We start from the raw sequence: 20,560 nt of genomic DNA, 5'->3' as shown, positions 1-20,560 counted from the left end.
AGGAAGAAAGAAAGCACCATCATACTCGGAGACTTCAATATTCATTTTGATTCTCAAGATAATTTCCTAACAAAGAAAGTACTCAAGATTCTTGACAGTCATGATTATATTCAACACGTTCCAACTTCAACCCATCGTAGTGGTCATATTATTGACTGGGTGCTTACCAGAGATGCTTCCCTTATTCAAAACATAGAAGTGTTAGATAAACAAATTTCAGATCATCTCCTTGTATCCTTTGATGTTATTTTTGATAGACCTGTAGCACCATCAGTCACATGCACCTTTCGTGGCTTGAAAAATATCCATATTACTGACTTTACCCATGAATTATCGCAGTCTGTCTTAACACCACCATTTGTCTGTGATTCTTCGCAACTGTTAGATAATCTTACTGATGTTCTTACAACTCTTCTTGATAAATATGCACCATTAAAGACAAAGACTATCCGTCAACGTAAAAACACTTCCTGGTTTTCACCCGATATTTTAGAAGCAAGAAACAAGCGCCATAGTTTAGAACGTAAGTGGAGAAAATCAAAACTTGAAATCGATAGACAAATACTAAATTCAGCTCGTAATTCCGTAAATTTAATGATCAAGAACGCTAAATCTGATCACATCAACACTATTATTAATAACAACCAACAGAATCCAAGAGTTCTTTTCTCAACTCTCAACAAACTTTTGGGGAAATCACAGGATGTCATTCTGCCTCGAGGTGAAGAATCTGATGTAGCCAACAAATTTTGTGAGTATTTTACTGATAAAATTAACAAAATCAGATCTGCACTAATACCAGAAACAGATGAAAATCAACAAGTCAACACTTTTCAAGGTAAACCATTCACATCATTCAAGGAAGTGACTGAAGATGAACTAAAGAAAATTATTTTATCTTCAAAACCAACGTCTTGTGTTTTAGACCCAATTCCAACCAGCTTTATGCTAAAAATATTGGATGTTTTATTACCTATCCTGACAGCCATCATTAATAACAGCTTAAATTCTGGTTTTGTGCCACAGCCATTCAAGCACGCTTTGATCAAGCCCTTACTTAAGAAACCATCTCTCGAGTCGGAAGTATTAAAAAATTATCGCCCTGTTTCGAACCTTCCATTTATCTCCAAAATCTTAGAAAAAGTTGTCAAAATACAACTGTTGGAACATATGCAAAATCACAGTTTAATGTACGAGTACCAGTCAGCTTACAGAAACAACCACAGTACCGAAACTGCTCTAAACCACGTTTTCAATACGATCCGAAGTGGAGTTGACCAAGGTTCCATCGCTATGCTCGTTTTGCTTGATCTATCTGCTGCCTTTGATACGCTGGATCATAGCAGAATACTCAACAGACTGGAATCCGAGTATGGTATCAATGGCCTTGTGTTAAACTGGTTTTCATCATATTTAATAGGTAGAACACAGGCAGTTATGGTTAACAGCTCCTTTTCTAACACAGTCGATCTTACATGTGGTGTACCACAGGGATCAGTATTGGGACCAATTATTTTCTGTATGTACATAAAGTCACTCAGCAATCTTCTCATTAAAAAGGATCTAAATCACCACTTTTATGCTGATGACTCTCAGATCATGGACTTTTTCCTCCCTGAACAAAATAGTCAACTATCTTGTTGTGAAAAAATTGAAACATGTGTGACAGATGTAAAAAGCTGGATGACAAACAATATGCTTAAACTAAATTCGGACAAAACAGAACTGTTATTGATCGCCCCTACACGCAGACTACATAAGAGCGACATAACCCATTTAAAAATTGAACAATCTTACATCAATCCATCAAAATACGTCAAAAACCTCGGTGTTATTATGGATACGAATTTGTCTATGGAAAACCACATCAGTTTTCTGTGTAAAACATGTCACTACCACCTTCGGAATATTGGCTCAATACGTCATTTTATAACATCAGATGCTGCAGCTACCCTCGTCCGATGTCTTATCCTCTCTCGCCTCGACTATTGCAACAGTGTGCTATCTGGGATTACCAATGAGCAAACAAAACGCCTCCAACGTATACAAAACTCAGCAGCCAGACTAGTCTCAAGAACCAAAGTCCGTGACCACATATCTCCAGTTTTATCCTCTCTTCATTGGCTTCGTATTAATGAACGTATAGAATTCAAATTGTTGTGCCTAACTTATCAAGCTGTTTATAAGACTGCACCTGTTTATCTTCAAGAACTTGTTAACGAACATTTACCAGTCAAAAACCTTCGATCTAGTAACACTTGTCAACTACAATTACCAACATACAATTTAAAAACTTTTGGAGCAAGAACATTTTCATATCAAGCTGCTTTCCATTGGAATAAACTCCCAACTTCCTTAAAACAGTGTCCGTCCCTAGCAAGTTTTAAATCATCACTGAAGACACATCTGTTCCGTCGCTATATGTAATGAGATGACACAGTATATTGTTCAGACTTTGCAGAATTGACTTGAGCGCTATGAGCATACTACACAGTGTGGAATAGCGCTATATAAATGTTATTATTATTATTATTATTATTATTATTATGTGTTTATTAGGTCAATGCCTTGATGGAGTTCGAAGATGAGCATTTTCCGCTTAGGGTAAGCAGAGATAAGCAATTTGATTGGTTGATGCTTTGGGACACGATAACTCTCTTCCTAATTGGGCTAGAATGTTCAAACTTGGTGTATGTGTTGATTAGGTCAATGCCTTGATGGAGTTCGAAGATGAGCATTTTCCGCTTAGGGTAAGCAGAGATAAGCAATTTGATTGGTTGATGCTTTGGGACACGATAACTTTTAATTGAGCTAGAATGTTCAAACTTGGTGTATGTGTTTATTAGGTCAATGCCTTGATGGAGTTCGAAGATGAGCATTTTCCGCTTAGGGTAAGCAGAGATAAGCAATTTGATTGGTTGATGCTTTGGGACACGATAACTTTTAATTGAGCTAGAATGTTCAAACTTGGTGTATGTGTTTATTAGGTCAATGCCTTGATGGAGTTCGAAGATGAGCATTTTCCGCTTAGGGTAAGCAGAGATAAGCAATTTGATTGGTTGATGCTTTGGGACACGATAACTTTTAATTGAGCTAGAATGTTCAAACTTGGTGTATGTGTTTATTAGGTCAATGCCTTGATGGAGTTCGAAGATGAGCATTTTCCGCTTAGGGTAAGCAGAGATAAGCAATTTGATTGGTTGATACTTTGGGGCACGATAACTCTCTTCCTAATTGAGCTAGAATGTTCAAACTTGGTGTATGTGTTGATTAGGTCAATGCCTTGATGGAGTTCGAAGATGAGCATTTTCCGCTTAGGGTAAGCAGAGATAAGCAATTTGATTGGTTGATGCTTTGGGACACGATAACTTTAGTTCTAATTAAGTGAGATTGATGAAACTTGGTGTATAGTTTCATTACAGTAATACCTTGACTAAGTTTGATAATGACCATTTTCTGCTCAGGGTAAGCAGAGCGATACGCAATTTGATTTTTATATGTGTCCTCTAATTATTTTCCTATTTCGGCGGGGGACATCAGCCTCACTGTTGGCTTGTTTATTTAACTTTAGATGCCTGTGCTGTATAGAAGCAAGCGAAGATGGAGAAATTGTAGTGTCTATTGATGGTGGAAGCTGGCACCAGAGAAAAGTTACTAAAGTTCTACAAGCTTCATGTGCTGATCAGTTGTCTGAAGTTCCACTTTTGCCAACTACAGGGTGGAGTAAATTTCCGTCAAAAAAGGTGCCAAGTGCTTTTTCCTATGGTACCATATATGACCACATCATAGCCACTGCTGTAGTGCATGATCCAGATGGTGATCAAACTGTAACTGACTTTGGCACATCAAAAGCTATGCATAAAGGTCGACAATATTTTGTTAGCGGACATGTCAAGGACATTGAAGACCAACAAAAGCATGGATGCTATTTTTTAAAATGCAAGGTATTAGCTTCATACGAGACCGATAAAGACTATAATGTAACTTTAACCTTAAGACTCAAATTCGGCTAAAGTTTTAGATGCCTCATGCGAATGCTGTGCGTCTGCCATGAGCAGGTGTAGCCATGTGGCTGGTATCTTGTTTGCACTAGAAGATTATACGATTCGCTTTGGATATCAACCAATAAGTGCAACAAGTGAGTTGTGTAAATGGAATGTGGGACGGAAAGCGAAGTGTGATCCTAAACCATGCCATATAATGAAGCCACATACAACAAAAAGCTGAGATCCGACAGGATTATATCACATAATCCTCGTCCCCAACATATGATTCCAGATGATGAAACTTTCGTTAACAACTTTGTGGCAACAATCCCAAATGCGGGCAGTAATACCATGTTTGCGCAGATCATGGAGATCAAATACAATGACTATGTGGTGGACACTGACCATCTTCGTAAACTTTCCCAGTTAACAATAAATAGTTTAAAAGAGAGTATTCAAGGAAACCAGCCTATAGAAATAGACAATACGAAGGGGCAGACAACCTCGGACAGCTGGTATGAAGCACGCTCACTTCGAGTTACTGCTTCAAATGCAAAAACTGTCACGACAACTAAGTCCAAGCAAGGACAGTATAATTTACTGAAGCGACTTCTTTGGAGTAAAAAAGTGCTGGACCTCAAAGCGCTAAAATATGGACGGGACAATGAGGACCACGCATTTAAAAATTTCCAAGAGGGAAGTTTAACACCTGGACATGCTCTGACCAAGAGTGGTTTTTGGGTAAACCCAAAATATCCAGAATTAGGTTGTAGCCCTGATGGCTTAATCTGGGATTGTAATAAAAAATTAGTGGGTGTGCTGGAAATAAAGTGTCCCCTTGTGCTAGAAAATAGTGGACCCACTGATTTAGAAAACTTATCAAAAAATCAAATAAACAATCTGTGTTATAAAATAGAAAATGGGGAATTAGTTCTGAACCGAACACATTCATACTATTTTCAAATTCAAATGCAGATTGCAATCTGTGGAGTTGACTTTTGTGATTTTAGCATTTGGTCTCCAAAGGGAATGTGTATCGAGAGGATACAAAGAGACATTGGATTTTGGAATGCACTTTTTCCAAAACTGATCGATTTTCACCACAATATATTAGTGCCAGAGTATTTTGAGCAGAGAATCCCTCGCAGACTGTTACCAGTCAATCTAAGCCTAGATCAGCCCAGTGATAAATAAAAGCATAAAACTATTCATTTGATTGTACTGTATTTTACATCTTCAATATTTTACATCTTCAATTTAAATTAATTTGTTTGATAATCAAACATTCAGAACTTGTACATAATAAATTATAGTTATAATGCATAAAATGAATTGTTTTTTTGGTTGTTTTTTTATTTTTAGAAATATGATTGGTAATAAAATCAAAACAATAAATTTCTTTCTAGGAATGCAAAATGTTCAACAAACATTTTATTTTACAAGTGGCTCTTGATAATTAACCAAAAGTCCAATAATATGCACAATCTGAGACGCAACTGGCTTCAAATTAAGTGAAAGTCGAGATCCTATAATTTTTAATTTTTTCATTCTTTCGATCACCCTCTCCACATGAATCCGATACCATAACACACTCCCCACCCTTCGGTTTGCCCGCAGATTCAGGCCTCTGGCCCTAAATTTGCTGCCCCTTACTTTAGCAAAATTTCCTGTTACTTGAAAAATGACATCCCTGGACACCCGTCTCCATTTCCAGATGAAGACTGGCGGGTTTAAGTTGTTTGAAAACGTATCACAAATATTGAGTTAGTTGCTCGGCCCTTAGCTAGAGGAATTTAAGGGATTTTAACACAAAATTAAGCAGTTTTATTCTGCAAAAAATATCTGGATTAACCCTTTAACACCCACACGTCAGATTAAGCCTGCTTGTCCTTGATAAGACACCTTTGGTGTAGTTATAACACGCTATCGACAAAACTCACCAAACAAAGAATACACACCGTGTCAGTTGTTTTTAACCCGTCTGTTAATTAACACACCCAGTACAGAAAACGCACCGTCGCAGAGATTTTTACCCCTAGCGATAATTAAATCACCTTTCAGTCAATTTCTCACCCCTGTTAATTAACACAACGTATCTACAGATTTTAGCCTCGTATTAGATTTGTTGCGATAATTAGAATTTTACCAATATTCATACAAATTTACCAAAATCGGTAGATACAAATTAATTGTTTTAAAGTATTTATTAACCTCGTCACTCCTTAAACAAGGTCTCAAAAGAAAACAAAACACTTTGATGTGATGAAATAATATTAAAATAGACAGGATAGTAAAATTGTTTATATCACTCAAGGGCCCCTTGATGATGTGCCATGGGGTCAAAGTTGACGACATACAGTTCACTGGTACCATACCTCATGGCTTGAGAAACAAACACCTGGAAATAGCTGATATGTTAAATAATCAAACTTATTTTGTATTTAAAAACCCAAAGGTATACATTAAAATATTTATGTTAAACTAATCCGTCGCCCCCGTCCGTCATCCACAATTGCTTGTGAACCCTCCAACTCCAAAAGTTATTATCCGATTGTTTTGAAATTGATATATGTGGTTTACATTAGTGAGCCGAAGAAACCTATTTAATTTCTGTTTTTTTATGTCTAGAGTTATGGCCCTTGTTTCACTATGTTGAACCTTACGCCAAAAGTTATCATCCGATATTTGTGAAATTTATATGCATTATTTAAATTAGTGAAACGAAAAATCCTATTAAATTTCAGCACTTTCCGTTTACTACGTCTAGAGAGTTATGGCCCTTGTTTCACTTTATTGAACCTTGTGAACGCTCTTAAGCAAAAGTTATCCGATATTTGTGAAATTTAAATGCCTTTTTTAAATTAGTGAAACGAAGAAGCCTATTGAATTTCAGCACTTTCCGTTTATTACGTCTAGAGTTATGGCCCTTGTTTCACTTTATTGAACCATGTGAACACTCTAACATCAAAAGTTATCTGCCGATCTGTATGAAATTTATATGCATGATTTAGATTAGTGAAACAAAGAAGCCTAATGAATTTCAGCAATTTCCGTTTATTACGTCGAGAGTTATGGCCCTTGTTTCACTTTGTTGCACCTTGGGAACACTCTAACATCAAAAGTTATCTGCCGATCTGTATGAAATTTATATGCGTCATTTCAATTAGTATTAGTAAAGAGAAGAATCCTATTGAATTTCAGCAATTTCCATTTATTTCTTCTGGAGTTATGGCCCTTGTTTCACTTTGTGAACACTCTAACCTCTAAAGTTATTTGCCAATCAGTATGTGCCAATTAAGTCAGTAAAAAAAAAAGAATCCTATTGAATTTCAGCAATTTCCGTTTTTTACGTCTAGAATTATGGCTCTTTTCAATTTATTGAACCGTGTGAACACTCCAACGCTGAAAGTTATCATCCAATCTTTGTGAAATTTATATGCATTATTTAAAGTGCACATAAGATGGTTACTATATCCATTTTCTGGCAAGTTCACATCAATCTGATTGCAATTAATTCAGCTATCTTCAGTCAAAGTTATAAAAATAGACCTCCCGTAAAACCGACTGTGCCAATTATCGAAAACGCTCTTAATCCCCTCAGACGCCGGTGACGTCACAGTGACCGAATGCATATTCGGAATGTTTATTCCTTAATTACCTATATACAGTCGGCGTGTGAACACTCCAACGCTGAAAGTTATCATCCAATCTTTGTGAAATTTATATGCATTATTTAAAGTGCACATAAGATGGTTACTATATCCATTTTCTGGCAAGTTCACATCAATCTGATTGCAATTAATTCAGCTATCTTCAGTCAAAGTTATAAAAATAGACCTCCCGTAAAACCGACTGTGCCAATTATCGAAAACGCTCTTAATCCCCTCAGACGCCGGTGACGTCACAGTGACCGAATGCATATTCGGAATGTTTATTCCTTAATTACCTATATACAGTCGGCGTGTGTATTCATTAACCTCTGACCGATTCCTTAATCGGCCTAAATAAATAAAACAATTGACTACGGCAGTGATGGGATTTCAAAATTTTTCTTGTCAGACATTTTTACCGAAAATAAAGGGACATAACTCTTATCGTTATTTAAGATGGCAGTTTTTAGACCACACACAAAAATCACGTATTAACAAAATATTCAAATTCGTCCGTAATATAAAAATAGGAGCACCTCGTTAGTTTTCATATTTAATTCCCGTACGGTATTCAAATTTATGTCAGTAATATTCCTACAAAATTCGTAATACGATAGAATGAAAGCGTTCCTCCAAAATTACCGTATTTTCGGGTCATAAGTCTCTACATTTTTCAGCAGAAGTCCAGCATTCGTCTGATACTCTGTTACGACTTCTGTACAGAGGGTAAGAATATGATATCCCGAGGAATGACACCATCCGCTAAATAATCGCATTCTACTCTAGCATGCGCTATCGTCTAAAACAATTAAGTATTTACACTATTTCAATCGACATATTCGCCAACATTGCCTAGATTACTTATTTCTTTATTTAAAAACATAAACCCCATTCAAAATATGATCGTAAATCCAAGAATATGCCATCAAAATAGAATCTTTTCTTCGACATTAGAAGTGTGAATTTAGTCACATATTCATTTCATAATTTCACACGCCTCGCGAGATTTCTAATACCGGTATAGCACTCGGCAAACCTCGGCAGATTCCGTTACTCTACATCTAGCCTCAGCTGTAAGTGATATGTACCTAATCAGATTTTCTTCAAACAAGGACAACTTTGCTCTGAAAATTCTAAACACGCTTCGAACGATGCAATTTTGATAACTTCTTTCTAAAACCGGCAAGTTCGTAGGTACATATCACTTACCGTCATGCAGCCGAAGCTAGATGTAGAGTAACGGAATCTGCCGAGGTTTCCCCGCATGCTAGAAATGTCTATTTTTCGGATATATGTGTGTGTGAAATAGCTTTATTCAACGCTCGCTTCCACCGAAGTGATATCGCAGACGAATTATAATGACTGTCTATTGATCTGGGCGTTATATACTCTTACAATATTTGACTTTTATGACTAGTTTATATATATTGTCGGCTCACATCAATGCGATTAAAATGTCCGACAATGCAGAAACCACAAGGTTAACACGAAGATTAAAATTATAATGGATGGATGAATAGTCCGACAAAGGGGAAACAATGGCTTCTGTTTAAGATTAGATTGATGAATTGTGCGACAAAGGATTAAGTCAATCAAGGCAGATAACACAATAAATACGTTGATCACTTAATTACCTAATCAATCCAGCATATTATCGACGATAATCTGGTTGAGTGGTAGTTATACACTCAGTAAACTATATTAATTTCGGAATTTTGAATATTATTCACCATGTCTTGATGTCCGATTGGGCATATTCCCGGTCAGACAATTTTGGGCGTTTGGAAAAAAGATTCGGACAAGTCCGGAATATACGGGCAAAATCCCATCACTGGACTACGGAATAATTTGTTTTGTAATTCATTTTAATTTCAAGATACATTCCCGTGTACAAACTGGGTCATTTAATGTTATATATGGACTAAAAACATATTCAAACTAATTTGTCATAATTTTGCTTCAAATCCTTCTCAAACATTGTAATTGCCAAGGAATGCCCTGTTATAAAAATTCGATCAAACCAGGTCATTTTTACGTCCTGTGACTTAGCTTTCTCAAAAGTCAGAGGAGAATTCATTGCATACATAAGACGATGTTGTCTTTAATCGCTGACTATTTATTACAAATATCGAATCCTAATTAAATTCTCGGATTATCCACTACCCGTGTCTTTTTCCGTCATTTTTTATCTCGGAAAGTGTTGTACAGCTGGTCACGACCACTGATTGAACTAATGTCATTCGCATGCAGATAGTTCGACTATAGTACAAAAATCCGTGCAACCGAAGGTCGTCCTGGCTATAAAAAAAGTACCTAGCAACGCAAGTGAAGTCGGAGGAGAATTCATTGCATACACAAGACGATATTGTCTTTAATCGCTGACTATTTATTACATTACAAATATTGAAGCCTAATTAATTAAATTTTCGGATTATCCACTGCCTGCATGTTTTTCCGTGATTTTTATCTCAGAAAGTGTTGTACATCTAATTCTTCATAAAGTTTATCAAAATGTACATCAAGCACTCAATCTCCGCGTGCAACCTTCGCCGTCAGAAACTCCTAATCGTCGGGCTGTCGGTTAGGGAAACCCTTACATTTTTGTCCTGTATGCGCTCCATGAGTGTTTTACAGGGAATACAGTATTTTTCTAGTAAGATTGGATATTTCTACTTTCCATATATACTAAAATTGCCATACTTTTATTGGAAATAACCACCTGATAAATACTTTTCTGGGAACGTAGCTTTATGATATAAACTTAAACCTTTAAGATACTAACTTAAACTTTTGAAGATACATTCCCGCGTACAAACTGGGTGATTTAATGGTATATATGGACTGAAAACATATTCAAACTAATTAATTTGTCATAATTTTGCTTCAAATCCTTCTCAAACGTTGTAATTGCGAAGGAATGCCCTGCTATAAAAATTTGATCAAGCCAGGTCATGTTTACGTCATGTGACTTACCTCTCTTGGAAGTCAGAGGAGAATTCATTGCATATATAAGACGATGTTGTCTTTAATTGCTTACTATTTATTACAAATATCGAATCCTAATTAAATTCTCGGATTATCCACTACCCGCGTCTTTTTCCGTCATTTTTTATCTCAGAAAGTGTTGTATGTCTAACTGTTCATCAAGTTTATCAACTTGTACATCAAGCGCTCAATGTTCGTGTGTGACCTTTGACTTCACGCGTGCAGAAATTCCTAATCATCGAGCTGTCAATAAGGGGAACCCTTACATTTTTGTCCTGTATACGCTCCATGAGTGTTTTTCGGGGAATCCAGTAGTTTTCTAGTAAGATTGGATATCTCTATTTTCCATATATACCAAAATTGCCATACTTTTATTGGAAATAACCACCCGATAAATACTTTTCTGGGAACCCTTCTTTAATACCCTCTACCATCGTGTGCAGTCCAAACGATTCGAGATACATTTTCGTCAGAAGAGTATTGTGGTTCTAATTTCCCCGAGTAAAGGAGTACAGGAATAAAAAGATGTGGTCATGCAAAATATATCATAAAAGTCAAATATGATTGAAACGCTATTTTTAAATGACGATCCGTTATCATCGTATGGTGCCTTTCTTTCTGCATGCGGATATGACTTCATTACTCTGAAATAGACCGTAAAAATGAAATACAAAAAAATATTTCAATATACGTTAGAATTAACAGACCAAATAAATTTTGTTGGTAACTATCTAAATGGAATAACAGATTGAGAAGGGTCATCTAACTATCTCTGTGTATTGATAATAATATGGCAAGTGTAGTGTCGTTAATATCTGTCATTAATTAATCAATCCGACTAAAGTTATACAGACATAGGGTCATAAATTAATTTACACCTCAGTGTTGGCAGTGAGTGTTAGTGGAGTTAAGAATGCTGATTAAGTAATTATCTTTTTTTACGCCGGCCAGATCAAAGACATCACTCTAGGTGGAACGTGTGCGTAATACCCAACTAACAAACTAGTGGTAGAATCGTACACACACACACATTAATTGTATAAAATAATTAAGTTTTACTCATCAGTTGTTTATAATTATTGCTCACCAGTGTTTTTTGTAATCAAGTAGCCTCGTATTATTTGTTGATTTGTGTTTAAACAACATTTAATTGACTTGATATGAAATCTGAACATCTGATAAACGTTTGTGATACGATTAGGTTATAATGTCTAACATCGTTTATCATCTTTATAATAAAAGTATTTTCAATTGCATCGACAGTTTAATCACTCCCCAAACGGCATCAGGAACTCCTCGTATGATCAAGTGTATTTGATATTCATGTCCATGAATCCCATGCAATTTTCGCGCCAAAGTTAAACCGTACATGGTAATAAGATTCCCAGCGTTGATTGGCTGAGAAATGGGGGCGATCTATTGTTATGCATAGTCATCGTAAAATTCCATATTCGCTGTGAATTTAAAATGGAGTTACGATAAAATTTGTTCTTTGTATAGAAATGGTTATTATTATTATATATAGCTTATAATGAATACATATCGATAAATGACTGGCACCATTTGTATTTCTGTACTTACAGAGAATAGTTTGGGATATCAAGTATTACGGCATATTCCTGAAGCCATGGCCCGAGAAATCCCTCTGGCCATTGCTGGATTAGCTTCTGATACTTGCGCTTTTGAGGGAGTGTGTATATTCTTCCCGTTCAATCAAATCTATCCCCAAGCACAGCAACATGACAGCCCTTCTTTTAATCAGGGGCCTTCCCTAAAACTTTGGACAGTGATTTAAGGTATTAAAAACGGTGAAAGTGTTGTTCGTCTCAAAACAATATTGTTTACATTATATCCGTCTTGATAGCCTCATTTGTAACACAATTAGTTTTTCTGTAATATTCTGCTATGCACTGGTTAATTGGACATACTAAAATCGTGAGTCATGATGTAACGTGGTATTTTTACGCAGTTAGCTATTGGTTGTTAATCGGACTATTGACCAGTCATAATTTAGAACAAGAATTTGCTTTCTTTACAGCAGTGAGTAGTGGGATAAGCTCTAATCAAACGAAACACTGCAAGGAGTATGGTATTACGGGGTTATCCAAATTACCGGTAAATGAGCTAATTGCTTTTGTCGTCTTCATTGTTGTTGTTAATACAGATTTAACGTCCAAAACAATGACGTGGGCAGGTTGATTTAATTAAATTATTTACACTTGAAAATTGTTAAAAACACATAATAAAAGGTCCTCGGATAGCAAAAGTTCCTTAAAGCACACTTATAAGTTCTCTGTCATGGGAAGAGAGGTCGGGTCATCTTCTCCGTTTGTCATAATAAAGTTAAAACAGGGGGTCCAACTTACTGATGTTTGGCGTCATTAGAGTGGATAGAAAAAAACCTGTGGGGGAAAAAGAATCCGCTGGCTTTGTGGAAAAGCGAAGTGCTTGCAGTAAAAACCACATAGCTGGACCCGTATATTATTAACATTAAAAGTGTTCGTCCAATAAGTTCCATGTTGTTAAAACAGTTCCGATAATTACTGCCAGAGTTATGGCCCTTGATCACTTTAAAAAGCTTGTGACATTCTAGAGGCTAAAGTTATCATCCGATTGACTTCAGATTGATAATTACTTCATGAGTTGTTACTCTTAATCAGATTTTAATGTATTATAAATGTTTCATTACCAAAAAATGCTGTGGGCATATGTTTTGTTGCCTGGCAACCTATTTTTTTAAAATTATGTGGTTGCCATGACAACCATCCAAAATCCTTAAAAATTATACAATTCTTAATATTTTATATTACATGGGCTGTAAATATATGCTAAAATGCTTTCTGCTACTGTACTTATAATGTGGTGATCAATTGATTTGTCGTGGTAAACACCATTGAAAATCGAATAACATTGCCTTTTTGGGGGTTTTCGTTTTGTTTGCTATAACAACCAAATATTAAGTAATATACAAGAGTAAAGATAAATAATTTTAAAAATTCACTAACATATTTACTTGTAAACAAAATTTCTCTTCAAGATCTTAATTCCTTCATATTTTATTTATGTCTTAATAATGGACAATTAGCTACTGCAGAATGGTTTTCAAAAGGGAACTCCTTTCCAGCTCTTGGAAGAAGACATATAAATATTTTGATTTTATTTATTTTTTAAAATCTTGTCCAATAGCTTCTGTTTTTAAAATAATACAATTATCAATATTGATGTCATGATTATTGGAAAATAATGCTTTTTGGAAAAAAATAAATATGATTGCTATGGTAACATCCCAAACTCCTTCATATTTTTCTCAAACTTACACGATCCATATCATTTGATATTACATGGGTTTCAAATATTTTAAACTGCTTACTTTAAAATGTGGTGATGACCTTTTGGGTTATGGTAAATAGCGTTGAAAATGGTCAAAAATTGCATTTTTTTCCATTTTGGTTGCTATGACAACCAAAATTGATAATATATGGCGGATTGGAAATAAGTAATTTTAAAAATTCACAAACTTTTTGGCATATTCCCATAATTTCACTTGTGTATCTCCATTCTTTCATATTTTATTAATGTCCCAAAAACGCCCCAAAAATGGGCAATTGTGTGCTGCGGAAAATTGTTCAAAAATGAACATATATAATACAGCTCTTGAGAGATATTTTTACTTTTTTTTTTCGTTAATCATACTTGATAGCTACTGATTTTAACATGCATAACAACCAGGTTTAATATTTCAGATACAACATGCACAAGAGCATTTTTGATGAAAAAATTGACAAAATGGAATTTTTGAGAAAACCTATGTATTTTGCAGTTGCTGTGGAAATCGGTGTAATTATTACAAAAATGTGAAAATTGAAACATAATTAGGGTTTCACACTGCGTAGCTTGTGTGAAACACTATTGTTTTTGTTTGGATTATTATTAGGCTTTCAGGCTTTTGTCTGGAAAGCCTATTTACTAAAATTATTATTTTTCCGCCTAGGAGCCTATTTCTCAGTGTCTGTAACAGATAGCGATCTGGGACCTAATTTTCTATTGGGGAAACCATGTGGTGGCTACTTGATCGACTACCTTTGAAACTTCTGTGCAGACCGGAAGGGGTCGAATTTGGTACGGTGCCCAAAAATCGGAAACTGGCCATAGTTTTGTCAATTATTTTCATATTTTCAAACAAATGACATTATCGGAAACCCTGAGTCTTTTCTGGAACAATAGCAGTCGAATATTTCGAAATTTCGAAACTTTGTCGTTGGCAAACATGTCGTTTGTTAATTTTCAAAATATTCAAATTTGACCTACATTTTGGGATACCTGATGTCGATCCGATTCCAGTAATATAAGTTCCATTCATAGTTATCATCCTTTTTTTTTCAATTTTTTTTTTCGAATTTTTTGCCCATTTTATATCCTACTTTTTATACGCCCACATTGAAATGTGGTCGTATATTGTCGTCGCCCCTATCCATCCGTCGGTCCGGCGTCCACAATTACTTGTGGACGCTCTAGAGGCTAAAGTTAATATCAGATTGACTTTAGATTTATACACAGTGTTAAAGGTCATAAGACGAAAAATCCTGTTGATTTTCAGCGATTTCCGATAATTACTGCCAGAGTTATGGCCCTTGAGCACTTCAAAAAATCTTGTGGACGCTCTAGAGGTCAAAGTTAATATCTGATTAACTTTAAATTTATACACAGTGTTAAAGGTCATAAGACGAAGAAGCCTGTTGATTTTCAGCGATTTCCGATAATTACTGCCAGAGTTATGGCCCTTGAGCACTTCAAAAAATCTTGTGGACGCTCTAGAGGTCAAAGTTAATATCTGATTAACTTTAAATTTATACACAGTGTTAAAGGTCATAAGACGAAGAATCCTGTTGATTTTCAGCAATTTCCGATAATTACTGCCAGAGTTATGGCCCTTGAGCACATCAAAAATCTTGTGGACGCTCTAGAGGTCAAAGTTAATATCTGATTAATTTTAAATTTATACACAGTGTTTAAGGTCATGAGACGAAGAAGCCTATTGATTTTCAATGATTTCCGATAATTACTGCCAGAGTTATGGCTCTTGATCACTTCAAAAAATTTTGTGGACGCTTTAGAGGTCAAAGTTAATATCCGATTGACTTTAAATTTATACACAGTGTTTAAGGTCATGAGATGAGGAATCCTATTGATTTTCAGCAATTTCCGATAATTACTGCCAGTTATGGCCCTTGATCACTTCAAAAAAATCTTGTGGAAGCTCTAGAGGTCAAAGTTAATATCAGATTGACTTTAAATTTATACACAGTGTTAAAGGTCATAAGGCGAAGAATCCTGTTGATTTTCAGCGATTTCCGATAATTACTGCCAGAGTTATGGCCCTTGAGCACTTCAAAAAATCTTGTTGAAAGCTCTAGAGGTCAAAGTTAATATCTGATTAACTTTAAATTTATACACAATGTTTAAGGTCATGAGACGAAGAAGCCTATTGATTTTCAACGATTTCCGATAATTACTGCCAAAGTTATGGCCCTTGATCACCTTGAAAAATCTTGTGACGTTCTAGAGGCTAAAGTTATCATCCTATTGACTTCAGATTGATAATTACTTAATGAGTTGTTACTCTTAATCAGATTTTAGTGTATTATAAATGTTTCATTACCAAAAAAAGTAAAAATATGCGACAAGACTTGTTGACTGCCCGGACGATTTATCTGCTGTGGGCGTATGTTTCGTTGCCTGGTAACCTATCTTTTCTTTTTACGAAGAAATCGATGTTTGACACTTCTGGAGCATGAAGTCATATGACCATAGCAAGGAATAAAGCAATTTCAACAATGATCCGTAGACCGGAAGTAGTCGAAATAAGTCCGATATGTTGAAAACAACACAAAAAATGAATAAATAATATGGAATACATCAGTACTGGTAGACAGTAGTATCAATGTTGGTACAAAATGACATGTTTACGGAAGATATATCAGAGATTTGTGTCAAATAATTTGCGTCCCAAGCAAGTTTCAGCAACGGCCAAATTTACTGATGCAAGTATTGATGTTTGCTTCCAATGCATCCAAGCGTAAAATTTACTTGATGTCAGCACTAACAAACACTCAGATTTGATTAAGCGGTCACTCCTATTAGGCGGCCAGTCATGAAAATTCCCTTGAGTGGCTGCTTAATACAGATTCTACTGTATTGACTTTGGAACGTCGAAAAAGATATTGCGTAATATACATGAAACTTGGTGTATAGTTGATAATCGGTTTGATTGCGTGATACTTTTTTAAAAAATAAATGTTCGATTAATGTGTCATTTTGGGATTTCGGCGGGGACATCAGCCTCACTGTTGGCTTGTTCCACCTGATTTAATTTAACAACGATTGTTAAACATAATGAAACTAGTTGTCCTAAAAACAATTTAATAGTTTCATGGTTGGATTCCAGCCTGAAGGCCGCGTGGATTTCCGGGAATGCCAGTCTGGGAAAACCAACGTTAATCTGTGACCGGAAAACATGTATCTGACCACAAGATTAAATGTTTGCAAATTTTTATGAATTTCGCCGGAACATGGACACGGATAAAACCAACGGATGCATTGTACATAATAGCTTACGGGATAAAAATATTGTATTGGTAAATGTGACGCGTCTGCAAACTGGTGTGAAGCCATAAAACTATTCAATTGTTTTTTCAGACAACTAGTATCATTATGTATAGCATTTGTTGTAAAACTATTTCGGAGAGATTTTGATTTGACCATTTTTACGTATATTTGAAACTGGTTTTGGCACTGTTATTATACAAGACCTTTTTCGACATGCCAAAGTAAAAGTTTGGTGCCAAGACCACCTAAAGATAAGTTTAAAATGTTCCTACTATTAATTAGAACGGGTTACACTTTAGTTGTTATATTTTATGCTGACATTTATGATTTATTGCTTTAAATCTTCCTAGTGCTAAAACAGAAAATTTCACCTTTTGACTTCTGGGTTGACAAAGATCAAAGGTGAATATAGCAAGTTTACATTTTTATTGAAAGGGTGATTACTTTTGATCATTTACAGCTTATTTTCATGATACAAGAATGGCTGCGCATTCACTTTCAGTGCAAAATAAACTAATTTGATCTTTGACCCAAAATATCTCAAACACCCCAACGGCAGACTGCTTACCACTCGGCATCGTATTCTAAGCGAAATTTTACTACACCCCTCCACCCTGAGCCTCCAGACTATTACGGTAAGCAGAGATAAGCAATCTGATCGGTTGATGCTTTAGGGCCAATAACTTTGGTTTTCATTAAGTGAGAGTGATGAAACTCCGAGTATAGATTCATTATATCATTACCTTGACTAAGTTTGATGATGAAAATTTTCTGCTTAGGCTAAGGAAGGATCGATAAGCAATTTGATTGGTCAAGACTTTGGAACATAACAACTCTGCTTTTAATTGAGGTAGAATGTTTAAAACTTGATGTTGATGTTTATTAGGTGAAGTCTTGACTGAGTTAAATGATTAACATTTCGGGCTAACGGTAAACCAGATAACTTTGATACTATCTGATTTAGAGAGTGATGAAACTTGGTGTATAGTTGATAATCGGTTTGATTGCGTGATACTTTTGTAAAAAATAAATGTTCGAGTAATGTGTCATTTTGGGATTTCGGCGGGGACATCAGCCTCACTGTTGGCTTGTTTCACATTGTTCCACCTTGTGTGAATGCTTTAACAACCAAAGTTATCACCCATCTGTGTGAAAATGATATGCATCATTTAAATTGGTAAAATGACGAAGCCAGTTGAATTTCAGGAATTTTTGTTTAATGGCTTCTAGAGTTATGGGTTATGGCCCCTGTTTCATCTTGTTGGACCGTGTGACTGCTCAAATGACAAAAGTTATCTGATCTGTATGTAAACTTACATTATTTAAATTAGTAAAACGAAATTTCAACAATTTCTGTAAGTTACTTCCAGAGTTAAGGCCCTTGTTTTAGTAACGATTTAGCTGCTGTGGGCATATTGCCTAGCAACCTATCTTTATATCAGTCTAATGATAAAACTGATAATGGCAACAATAATGGATTTGTTGGCTATTTCTTTTTCAGACTTGGTAGAAAATTTTGATGAAGCATCTAAGGGAGAAGGTGATTAGGAATACCATGTGCAAAACTAATCTGTATACACATTTTATACTGCGACTGGTGTCATTCTTTTCTTAAACTGTTAATTTAATATGGCTGTATGACACATGTTATCCCTGAACTTATTTACTGCCACCTTTTTTATGTCAATAATTGTTAGATAAAAAATATACTTGGTCATTCATTACAAGATTCATACTAAATTACAATTGATCAATATGAAGGTCTGTGTGAAGTTTGGTTAATTTTCAGTGTTCATGTTGTATTTATTAAAACAAATGAAATTTCGAGGTTACTTTGCTTATTTTAATTCATTACAAAAAATTGAAGTGAATAGTTCTAATATTAAAGTAGCTAAGTCTCTAACTCAATATCATCCAAAACACAAATTAGTTGTCAATTTTAATCAACATTGGTGTTGTGATCTTACCGGGAAAAGATGGGCTTCTGATATCCAATATTTAAGACAAAATAAACATTTTACGATTGGTACACGAATCGTGTACCATAATGCATTTCAGCAAAATTTGTAACAAACGACTCGAAGAACGAGGTTAGACATATTCCACAAGTCATGTCAAACGGTGACCCCATATTTTTATATGGAGAGCATGCGCAATAAATACTACGTTAGAGATTGCCATTCGATTGAGACTTCATTCGTATTTCGTCGAATATAACTGCTTTGAAATTAGAGTAAAAATGGAAACATTTACATTCATATTACATTATTATATGCGTTGCGACCCATTTGTGTCAATTTGTAGATCCCAAATATTAGAGATTTAGCTCCTTTAAAATCATTAATGAGGTGCCAATATGGTGCTGGCTTTGTCCAATTGTTTGATCCCTTTACTGAATTTGAGGCATTCATCAAAGTTAAAATGTAATTTTTCTGTAGATCTTGACAGCATGTTATAACTATAGTTATTTACATACATAATTTGTCATCCATAAAGTTCTGAGCTTTTCATGAATAAATTATCATTTATATTAACACATTTTAGAAATTAAAAGGCTTATTTATTTTTGACCACACAAGAATAAAGGTACCTGTCCATACCAAGAAACCACCAATGTGATAGTGATAAACTAAAGCTAGCTGTGAAGATTATGGAGTGGGGTTAATCCCAACCTTGAGAAGATGGTTAAATGCTCTTACTGAAAGGTTTATTGTCCCCCGCTTTTCAAAGAAAGCAAGGGACTAGCTTAGGCCTACGGCACATGAATGTTGACAAGATTGTGGGTTAGGGTTGGGGTAAAGGCTGGGTCGTGGGTTAGATCAAATCTGCAGTTGAGTTGGCCTTAATATTTAGACCTAACCATGTTTTGACATCATAGTGAACGAAATGTTAACATTTACACCCCAAATTCACACTCAGCCAACAGATACTCCCAATAATGGCTATTTTGATAACAAGTGGTCAAAAAGCAGTATTCTTACCTTTTCTGACACTTACTATTCAAAACTTCAGGAAATAAGTGGCTAAGAAAATATCTACCTTCCAATCTTTATAGGCACTGATTTTCCCTTGTCAGTGATGCAGGACGGAGGGCCTGACAAGAACAGTGGTCTAGTCGTTCGGATGGGGCGAAAAACCGAGGTCCCGTGTTGACAAAAATAAATGTATACTTTCGTTGCAATTTGTTGTAATTAGAGATTAATAGTTTATTAAAACAGTAATTATATGGGCGAATTCCGATTTTCTCAAAGTGAATTCCGATGTTTTAAAGTAATTTATTATTAATGTAAAATATAAGTAAATGCGAAGGTCTTAAGTGCAAATTCAGATATT

The 20,560-nt window shown here is 35.3% G+C and overlaps 1 protein-coding gene across 1 annotated transcript; it reads left to right on the top strand.

The window, feature by feature from the left end:
• The first annotated feature begins 4,008 nt into the window (after window positions 1-4,008).
• LOC130012386 (uncharacterized) lies at window positions 4,009-5,180 on the top strand. Its single transcript, XM_056100217.1, has one exon. It carries the CDS (start codon window positions 4,191-4,193, stop codon window positions 5,178-5,180), a length of 990 nt encoding a protein of 329 aa, XP_055956192.1. The 5' UTR covers window positions 4,009-4,190.
• The last annotated feature ends 15,380 nt before the right edge of the window (window positions 5,181-20,560 follow it).

This window comes from Patella vulgata, chromosome 4 (assembly GCF_932274485.2).
Source record: "Patella vulgata chromosome 4, xgPatVulg1.2, whole genome shotgun sequence".
In the NCBI taxonomy this organism is placed as follows: domain Eukaryota; kingdom Metazoa; phylum Mollusca; class Gastropoda; family Patellidae; genus Patella; species Patella vulgata.
The sequence above is the reverse complement of the archived record's forward strand: the minus strand, read 5'-3'. Positions and strand labels throughout refer to the sequence as shown.

Bases quoted from the DNA above. Each gene is read 5' to 3' on its own strand.
- LOC130012386 (XM_056100217.1), top strand. From the start codon at position 4,191: ATGCCATATAATGAAGCCACATACAACAAAAAGCTGAGATCCGACAGG.